General features: G+C 38.1%; 1 protein-coding gene across 1 annotated transcript; it reads left to right on the top strand.

Moving 5' to 3' along the window:
- The first annotated feature begins 8,009 nt into the window (after window positions 1–8,009).
- On the top strand, window positions 8,010–10,670 carry LOC103719651 (MYB-like transcription factor ODO1). The gene is made up of 3 exons (XM_008808992.4): window positions 8,010–9,418; window positions 9,745–9,874; window positions 10,017–10,670. Exons 1-3 carry the CDS (start codon window positions 9,286–9,288, stop codon window positions 10,564–10,566), a joined length of 813 nt encoding a protein of 270 aa, XP_008807214.1. The 5' UTR covers window positions 8,010–9,285; the 3' UTR covers window positions 10,567–10,670.
- Window positions 10,671–10,943: the final 273 nt, after the last annotated feature.

Genomic DNA, 10,943 nt, shown 5'->3' with positions numbered 1-10,943 from the left:
TATTTTCTACTGGTTCAAAAATGTCAACTATATTAGTATAGTCTCACATTACCGAGTCAGGTAGCACTAACTTGCAACCCAAGCATGGCAGGTTCCACTTACTTGGACCATCTCTATGAAAGCTGAGGCTTCGTCTCCTTCTTCTCTCTCTTCTGATCTTTCGGCCGTGAATAGAGATAGCAAAATATGATTCAATCCATATTCGATCCATCATAAACAAGTTTGGATCGTAAATAGCTTAATCTGTTTAACCTGTTTATTAATTGGATTGGACATATATTTTAGATATCTGATCCGTTTAACTTGTTTGGCACGATCCTACTGCCCGTCCATCATCCATAGGACCATAGCTAGTCTAAGTGGTCTTCTCCATCCGCTTACCAGATAACCAGAGATCCAGAGGACTAGAGCGGCAGTCAGCAGAGCGGCCATCGCCCATCGTTACAGCCTTAGGACTTCTCGACTTTCTCAGTGACTTAGATTAAACTCTTCTAGCTCTTCTTCCTTCCTCCTTCGCCCGTTCCCTTGCCGATCCCATTCTCGCCTGGCTCCAGTGAGCCTCCTCTCTTCCCCTCTCTCCAACACCTATTCCCATTCTCCTCATTAATGGGTTTAACTAGCTCATCTCAGGTCCATCTGCAAGGCTTTCGATGATTTCAGAAGAGATCCTGACGGCGCCACCGCCGCTCACTTCAAGAATCTCTTGGAAGAAGACTGCATCAACAATTTTCCGGATGACGAGCGCTACAGCAACGACATCAGATTCCTCAAGATCTGAATCCTCGATGTAACTATGTAAGCCCTCCTCCCATCTCCTCGATGTAACTATGTAAGCTCTATTTCTTCTGTTTGTTGGTGTTTAGGGTGACGCGATTCAAGATTTCAAAAGACTCTTCGAGATGCTGGAGGTGAAAGGAATCTGTCAAACCCACTCTCTGCTCTACGAGTCGTTTGCATTATTTCATGCTTACAAAAGACATTTGTTGGCGGCCCACGACGCTTATCATCTTGGCCTGTCCAGTGCAGGTTCACCTCTTCTTGCCTCCTTTTTTTTTGTTAATTAGATTTCTCTCTAGGTCTAGGCAATTGCGTTTTGAAATTGTGTTTATTAAACGGGTTAAACGGGTCGGATCGTTTTACCTATTTATTAAATATGATAGGTTCAGGTTGTAATTCGTGACATATTTAATAAATAGGTCGGGTTCAGGTTTATGATTTTCTAATCCGACCTGCATCTGATCCGATCTGTTTATTTCCGGCCCGACCTGATTGCCACCCCTAGCCGTGAACCACCCTGATTTGGGCTAGCAAATCACCGAGAAATCGTCCAAAAAAAGGGTGCCCTAATTCGGTCATCTTCTCCTGCGATTTTGCCGCCACCAACCGCCGGCTTTGGCCGGAGCTGCGGCCACCTGTGGGCGCCTTCGAGTGGGGGCTGGGCCACTATGGCCACTACTCCATTGGTGCTGCTGGGGAAAGGGGGGAAAGAAAAAAGCGAAGGGGAAGGTGACTTCCCCATTCATGAAGAGAGAGGTTTCTCTCTCTTCTTCCCCCTTCTCTCTTTTCTCTCTCGTTCTCTCTCCTCCCTCTATTTTATCTCTCTCTTCTTTCTCTCTCCTCTGCCTACCTAAACTTTCTTTCTCTAGAGTTGATTGAATCCCGCAAATATGACTCTTAGTGATTTCTGGATCAACCTTGGTGAAGGATCCTGATTTAAGGTCATCAGACAGTGTGCCAGCCCCTCTTTTTATACACTATTAGTTTTAATCGCTATTAAACCATATGTGCCCTAGTCTAAGCATGATTTGATGAAATCATCTTGATCAGGCTGACCTAGATATCGGGCACTCTTGCTTGGTCAGTCCTATGAGGGTGTTGGAATTTAGGGTTTTTATGATGAAATTCTAATAAAAAGTAAAATTTTGAAATATTAGGCTATGAGAAAAAAAAATTGAAATTAATTGAATTTATTAGTTGGATTGCATTTGCAAGATAAGTAATGATCTGTCTTTTCTAAATTCTTCATTTATATAATATTAGTTTTATATTGAATAAATTGTTAATGAATTTATATGTGATTTATAAATTTTACAGGATAGTGATTTGAATGAAAAATAGATATATAAATTAGAGTAATATTTTTTAGACTATTATTAAATTATCTATTAAATTCTTGCTAATATTTTTATTAAATGAATTGTCTAGTTAAGATATCCATTACTTAGTGGGTTGTATAGCTTTTATATGATTTCTTACTATTTTCGTAGATCCGAAGAATTAGCTCGATTGGAGTTTTTCAATATGGAAGAGCAACTAGAGGAACTGTAGCATAAGTTATCTTGGATTAGAATTTATTTAAATTGATGTATTACCTTAGACTAGTATTAGAATTGTGAGACATTGTAAGTTGAGTTAGTTGATAAAATAAAGATTGCATATTATTAGTTTAAATTATTCTATTGCATATTTATGACTTCATGTTGAGATGCCTTGCATGCTCATGGGAAGAGTTTTCTATGAGTGTGTGGTGGTTGCTACAACCCCCCAGCTCGCGATCACGGGTTGGAGACGTGATAGTCTTTCAAATGCATACGTTGTAATTCTATGAGACAATCTTTTTAGGTTTTATTCAAGCAAAAAGGAGAACCTTTGTATCTACAAAATGGAAATTGTTTAGATGGTAGGGTGCTGATTGTTTTTTTTTTCACCCCTCTTACTACTATGTTTGAGATTAATTTGATTCAAGGGAAAGGAATGTCCATTTCTTTTCCCCATCACTAAAGTCAATTGAATGCTTGAAGCTGTAATTATGTGAGATGATCTTTCAAGGCTTTATTCGTGCAAAATGGAGAGAGAACTTTGTGTCTATGAAATGGAAATTGCTTAGTATGTAGGGAGTTGATTGAACAGCCATGTTGGTGCTCTGGAGCCACTAAGTTATTTGTTAGTATAGTTGTTTTCATTGCCTCAATGAAATAACATCAGCTTTATCCTCTTTATCCAACACATAAAAAGACATATCTTCGAACATATTTAGCTTTAAAAGAACAGTTACGGGCAGCAAAATATTAGAATCTTTATTTTTTCTAAGAGAGTCAATCATAATTCATTTGTCATTTTTGGTAATTAATAAATTAGCTGCATAAAAAAAAGTGGGCCTTGGGGTAAAGATAAAATTACTTCATTATGGCCTAAATATCACAGGTTCAAAATACGAATATAGCCTTTTTGTACGTAGAGATAAGGCCATACGTGCATATGACCATCCCATATCCCACTATATGGTAGGAGTCTTGTGCACTATAATTCCCTTTTAATTAATTAGCTAGAAAAAAGGAATATGAAATCCAGTAATAAATCAGGTGAGCTCTTCAAATATTAAGTTTATAAGATTGCTTGAAGTAAATATTTAAAGAAAAGAAAAACACTTAATAAAAATTAAGATAGTAGGTCTCAGTGATGATATATGGAATGGAAAGACAAAAATACATGCACAGCTAGATTGGTAGAAATTTTAGAAAATAGTTAGTGACAAGTGATGTCTTTAGAACTTAAATTGCGTAAGGTATATTATATGTTTAATTACTTCTAAAAGCTTTACCAACTAGTATCAAAACACCAATAAAAAAGATCATATATTATAAAATAACAAAATATAGTTTATTGTTCATATAAGCTGAACATTTATCCTCAAAAAAGTGTTATAAAAATACAAGATACATGAGTAAAAGCCTAGCTAGAATCATAATTAAAAAATGCAAAAAAGAGAGAGGAAAAGTTTACTAATCAAGACATACTCTGAGTATTGCCTTTAAAGAAAGATTTATCCCTGCCAATATAAATGGATTGCTTAACCACGGAAAAACAACCTACAACTAGAACTAGAACTCAAGATATATAAATGGATTGACACCTCCGTGCTGGAAGTAGATCTGAGGGTGGCCTGGACCAAATTATGCCACGCTAGACGAGCGCTCCAGGCTATCTCGATCATATTGAAGGGTGACTCAGCCACCGTCATCAGTTGGGTCCAAAAGAACCCGAACGGAGAGGGAGAGGGAGAGGGAGAGGGAGGGGTACACCTCTTACTTCGAGACATTTGGGACATGGTGTATGATACAGTGGCCTTTCAGGCTCCACATGTGTACCGAGAGGCCAATGGGGCAGCGGACTGGGTGGCAGCGTATATGGCGAGCCACTCAAGAGACACTCTGTAGGGAGGAGAGGAGGAATTGCCTAGGGCACTATGTAACTTATTGTTTGTTGATTCTACTGGATGTATTCGTTCTCGTAATATATGAAATACCTGTTTTAGCGCAAAAAAAAGGGATGTAGAACTCAAAGATAGTAGGGAGGTAGAGAAGAAGAAAAATAGCTCAAAAACATAGATTGGGTTTCAGTGATGGCCATTTTAAATAAATATTTTTTCTATAATTATTTCTTGATCTTAGTTCTTCAATTAAAAATGAATACCCAATGTAGAATAAATAGCTAGTTGATTAAGCCAATCCAATCATGACCTCTCTTTTTTATAGAGAGCGAGAGCAAGACAGAGCCAATCAAATCATAGTAGTCAAACAACAAATACAATGGAATCTCATATAGCAAAAATTGTACAAAGAAATGAAGAATCAATGCAATAAATATATTAAAATATTAAAAGGCAACAGAAGCAAAATAGTAATATGTTTCATATCATAAAAAGAGTACATGCCCACTTGTGCCATGCCAAATCATAGATATATCCACTACGTCTCTAACCTAACCTAATAACACAAATAATTCAACAACACATGAAAGAAATATCTAATAAAACATTGCATAAAATCACTAAAAATGTGAAGGATTTCTAACAATGCCCCATGCTTTTAGAATTTTAGAGAATAGAAAACTAGGTAATATTATATACTGTGTTTTTCAATGAAATATGTCTTTTGGTATTGAAAAATGTCCTTTGGGCTTGAATAATCATCCAGCACAAGCAAGCTTCAACGCATGTTCATCTGAAAAGTAAATGAAATGTTAAACTTAGAACCTTGTGCAAAGTACCAGTGTTTTAAAGTCAGGTTTGTCTCGATGACACATTATGGTCATGCACTAATATTCTAGATTTCATAAATAGACTAGAGAAAGCCTTAGTTCTCATATATTGCTATTCCATAACCATGCTAATATAATTATGCTCTCCAAGGGTGTTAGCAGCATAAGCCCTAGCCTTTAAAACTTGAACATATTCAAAATAAATGCTTCTCATCTAATTGTTGTAATTGGGCATTTATATTCTAAAAAGGTATAGAAGAAGGATTTTTCTGTATCAATTTACTATCCACATTGAGTCTTATCTCATGGGATCTCCACTCAATTACGTTGGGCTACCATGACGGATGACTAACTAATAGGTCTCAATTCCATCCTTTAACATGAATTATGGACTAGGTTCCTTGCAAATCTCTTGCTAGATAGTTTAGCTAGGTTCTTAGCAAACTAATATAGTACTATATCTCTATTTTGATTTTCTCATACATAAACACATGCGGGCATAATATATATGGGTAATTAATTTCCCACCCTCCAAAAGACCGTGGTATAACAAAAAGTCTCCATTGACCATAACTAAAATCTTCGGTCCAACAACTTTACTAAGTTTAATTTCCGATCCTCAAGAGCAATTTATTTTTTAAAAAATATCGAAAATGCCCCCGCCCCTACGATGGGGAGGTGTTGATCCCCCCATTCCCACCGAAGAAGAGAAAGAAAAAGGAGGTTAGTTGCAACGGCCAGGCTGTGGTCGCCGCCGGCCACGGCTCGGCCCCTACCGGGCACTCCGACGAGGAAAGCTCTCCCTTGAGTTGCAGGTGAAGGAAAGAGAAAATGGGAAGAAAAGAAGAAGAGAAGAAGAAGGGAGGCTGGACGCTTCCACCGCAGTTGCCGCAGGCGCCACCGACCATGGCCTGACCCTCTTTCACGGCCGTCGCGGCTGCCGCTAGCGTCGCCAGCCTCGCGAGGAGAAGAAAGGAGGGGAAGTGCGACTGTCGCTATCCCGCTGCAGCCGCCGCCATCCACGGCCCGGCCCCCTCCTGGGCCCCCTCCCGAGCCCCCTCCCGTCGTCGCCACAGCCCAGCCCCTTTCCAGCGCCGCCAGCCTCGCGGAATGAGAAGAAAGGAGAAAGAAGAAGAAGGAAAGAAGAGATAAAAAAAGAAAAAAAAGAAAAGAAAGAAAAAAGAAGAAAAGGAAGGAAAAAGAAAGAAAAGAAGAAAAGAAAAGAAAAGAAAAGAGAAAGTAAATAAATAAATGCATAAATATAAATATATATATATATATATATGAATGAACAAATAAATAAATAAATAAATGCATAAATAAATATATTTCAATGAAATAAAATAATAAATAAATAAATAAATAAAAAGAAAAATAATGAGTTAGTAGCAAATAATTTGATCTTTATGATAGTGATAGGTACAATGGATTTGTCACCATTTCAATTAGTTAAGTAAGCTTGGAACTCAGTTCATATAGCCTCAAACACAGTTAACTCACCATTGCAATTAGGTTAGCAAGGTTGGTATACAGGTAATATAGCATGGCACACATTTAAATAAGCTTGGCATGCAGTTAATCAATGTTGAACACTTAATCTAGCCTGGGACACAGTTAAGTCTTCTAGATACACAGTAAGTAAGCTTGGAAAACACTTAATCGAGCATAACACAAAATCTTGGAACACACTTAATTTAACTTGAAACACACTTAAATCTTCTCTGCACATAGTTAAGTCTTCTCTATAATTATGTTAGTAAGCTTGGTACACGGGTAATATAGCATGACACACATTTAAGTAAGCTTGGCATGCAATTAATCGATGTTTGAACACTTAATCTAGCCTAGCACACAGTTAAGTCTACTCGGCACACAGTTAAGTAAGCTTGGAACACACTTAATCTAGAATGGCACAAAGTTAAGAAATCTTGGAACACACTTAATTTAGCCCGAAACACACTTAAGTCTTCTCTGTATATAATTAAATGTTCTCTGCATACAGTTAAATCTTCTCTGTACACAGTTAAGTTAAAAGTTAACTATTCAAAAAAGAGTTAACTGATTTCAAAGTTTTTGCAATATTGAGCCATCTTAACTTAATTGTGTAAAGAAGATTTAACTGTGTTCTGAGATGATTTAATTGTATGCCATGCTAAATTAAGTGTGTTCCAAGCTTACTTAATTGTGTACCGAGAAGATTTAACTAGATGCCGGGCTAGATTAAGTGTTCCAACATCGATTAACTGTGTGCCAAGCTTACTTAAATATGTGCCATATTGTATTACCTGGGTACCAAGCTTACTAACCTAATTACAATGGTGAGTTAACTATATTCGAGGCTATATGAACTGAGTTCCAAACTTACTTAACTAATTTCAATAGTGAGAAATCTATTATACCTATCAATATCATTAAGATCAGATTATTTGTCACTCACTCATTATTTTCTTTTTTGTTTATTTATTTATTTATTATTTTATTTCATTGAAATATATTTATTTATTATTTTTTTTATTTATTCATTCATTCATTCATATATATATATATACATTTATTTATTTATTTATTTTCTTTTTTTTTCTTTTCTTTTCTTTTCTTTTCTTTTCTTTTCTTTCTTCTTTCTTCTTCTCTCGCGAGGCCAACGGCGCCAGAAGGGGGCCGGGCCATGGCGACCGCGACGGCTTTATTTATTTATTTATTTATTTATTATTTTATTTCATTACAATATATTTTATTATTATCTTATTTATTTATTTATTGTTCATTCATATATATATATATATATATATATATATATGTGTGTGTGTGTATATTTATTTATTTATTTTTTTCTTTTTTTTCTTTTCTTCCTTTCTTTTCTTCCTTTTCTTTTCTTTTCTTTTTTTTTTTCCTTTTTCTTTTCTTTTCTTTTTTCTTCTCTTCTTCCCTTCTTTTCCTTTCTTCTCCTCCCTCAAGGCTATCAACGCTGAAAGGAGGCTGGGCCGTGGGGGCCGGGCCGCAGCCGGCGGCGGCCGCTGCAGGCTAGTGGCGAAGTCTTCTCCTCCCACGAGAGGAAGAGTACTCGGTCGAGACAAAGAGGAAGAGGAGTCGATCAAGAGGAAGAGGAACACCCTTTCTGCAACTGATAATCAATGTCTTGCCAACCCTTAAACTCCCGCCTGAGTTTGAGGATGGCAATAACAGTGTTTGTTATTCTATGTGTCCAAGCCAATTGGTTTATCAACTATTATATCTCTACGCATGAACAAGCCAATCTAAAGGAAATGAACCTCTCCACAACCTTTTGGGGGCTCCTATCTCTAAGGTCAGCTGCTGCTAATGTCATTCCAAAAAAAGATGTCACGTGGTTGGAAGAGCCAAACAAACATAGTTCATATAGCTCTGATGGGATCCGATGCGGTAGTGCTAGTATCATCGCACCCAACAGCCAATTTAGTTGAGTGACATAAACTTGCTTGTGTTGATCCATACCATAATCTTAGCTTATTAGAAAAACTATCAATCCAACCTTAATTAAGCAGATGCATTCACACTCAGAACATCAAAGGGATTAAAAAAAGCATTTGTGCTTCAAGAACCACCAACCCAACCCAAACCAAATCAAACCAAGAATTTGGCAATTGGCTCACCCAATCAAATGGAATCTCAAAATGGGTAGCAGTATCTAAAGAACAGCATCATGGATGCTGTCCTTTGAGGACACAGCCTCCGGAAACCCTCCCTCCCTCCATCCCTACTTTGGGACACAAATGGGAGGCCACTCCTTGAAGACAAAAGGCAAGGCAAGCTTCATGGGGACCACGGAATCCACTCCACGTCCGGGTTTTTCCTCCAAAGAAAGGGCATGGGATTAAATGGACCTGGCTGCATGTCTGCGTGCTCGTCAACCACCTCCTTTTCTTTATTTTTTATGCTCATCAAAAGAATCTTTCAGCGATATTTTCGAAGGTGATTTGCTCCGAGCCACTTTTTGTTAATTTGGACGGTCCTCCATTTCTGTTTGTCCTGCGAGTTCTGTGGACTGACTCGACTTCTTGTGCCTGCCCTTCTTCAATCATGTGGCCCTCAAACACAACCATTTCTTTAAGCCGGGCATGAACTGGCAAGAATCTTTGGGCCTTGGGTTATAACTCCTTCGATAGGGTGGTCCTCATGCACTAGCTTTCCACCCAAAGCTTGTGTCCTTCTTGTTCTACTTGCTCTTCTCTCTCTCCCTCTGTCTCTCTCTCTTCTCTCTTGTTGGATATGGGGAGACAGCCGTGCTGCGATAAGATTGGATTGAAGAGAGGTCCATGGACAATGGAGGAAGATCAGAAGCTCACCAACTTCATCGTCAATAATGGGATACCTTGTTGGCGTCTTGTTCCAAAGCTTGCTGGTATCTCTCTCTCTTTTTTGTTAGAGATTAAGTTTTATGAAAGCAAGCCCACACGAGACTAAAATGAGTGAGATGTTGCTTTTTGTTAATTCCATTTTGAAGAAGATATATAGCTTATAGAACCTGAAGAATGGAGCTTTTTGTTTCGAAAAATTAGCTCTCCTTTTCGGGAAAATCTTTATGCCTGAAATGAGGATTTAGGATCACTATTCTTCATACATGTGCAAACCTCTCCTAGCCTGAGCTTAATTTTGAGTTGAGTTTGGTTCAGAATTAGCTAACAAGATGATGTGGATATGCTTTTGTTGTTGCTACACTCTACGGAGGCTTGATGAGATGTGGGAAGAGCTGCAGGCTACGATGGACAAATTACCTTCGGCCTGATCTTAAGAGAGGAGCACTCTCTGAGGATGAAGAGAACCAAATCATCCAACTCCATTCGCGCCTCGGTAACAGGTCTCCTCCTTCAAGATCAATCATCATATTATCCTTGAGGGGCTAATAATCATTTCATTAAACATAGCAGTAAGGAATGAAGCATTTTAGCCATTAATCTTCTCCGCGTGACTTGAGATTTTCTCCTATATATGCATGGCAGGTGGTCCAAGATAGCTTCTTATTTCCCAGGCCGCACCGATAATGAAATCAAGAACCATTGGAACACTCGAATCAAGAAGAGATTGAAGCTCCTGGGATTGGATCCTGTGACCCACATGCCCCTCAAACAGCCTGCAAAAGGTGGCGGCCTAAAGAGTGACTCTGATTCAGAATCTAATCCCCCACAAGTCCAAGGCAAAAGCATAGAGATTATGGACTTGGTGGTCTCTGGTAGCCAAGAAGAACTTCTGGTGAAAAATGAGAAACAAAAGGAGGTCCAATTTGACTCCAATGGCACTGAAGCTCTTTTGCATGGGGATGTGATGTCATGGGAAAACTTGGATATTGAAGAGATGAAGCCTCGGCCCGACCCTTCGAGCAGCTCCGGCGCCTCATTCTCGATGGATGACACTCTCCACCCTTCTTCTGTACAAAGAGACTCCAGTCTTGGGGGCTCCAACCTATGCTGGTTTGATACTACTGATTCTTTTCCTTCATGGGAAGCATTGTATCCTCTTGAAGATATCTTTCCATTTGGGAATTTCCCATAATTCCCATCATTTTTTCCATGTAAGAGTCCATGTCAGGCTTGTAATTAGTCAATAAAAGGGAAGAAGAGGAAAAGGGAAATAATACACAGAAACATATTTCAATGGAAATTCTGCTATATCTTGTATGATGAGGAGTCTCAACAATGTGAAATTGCTCCTTTCTTTTAGTAATATCTGGCCCTGCAATATAATCACAATGTCCAAATTCCTTTTTGCATTACTCTCAGCATTCATGCAAAACAGATTTCTCTGAATTTTTACATTTGACTGCAATTAAAACAAAAAACGATGAATCAAAGATCTAAACTTTTAATAGTTTTGAAGTATTTATGCATTTACAAGGCTTTTGTGGTTAACATATTGGTAATATGGCATAT

Source organism: Phoenix dactylifera, chromosome 14, assembly GCF_009389715.1.
Source record: "Phoenix dactylifera cultivar Barhee BC4 chromosome 14, palm_55x_up_171113_PBpolish2nd_filt_p, whole genome shotgun sequence".
NCBI lineage: Eukaryota > Viridiplantae > Streptophyta > Magnoliopsida > Arecales > Arecaceae > Phoenix > Phoenix dactylifera.
This window is presented reverse-complemented; position numbering and strand designations above follow the sequence as displayed.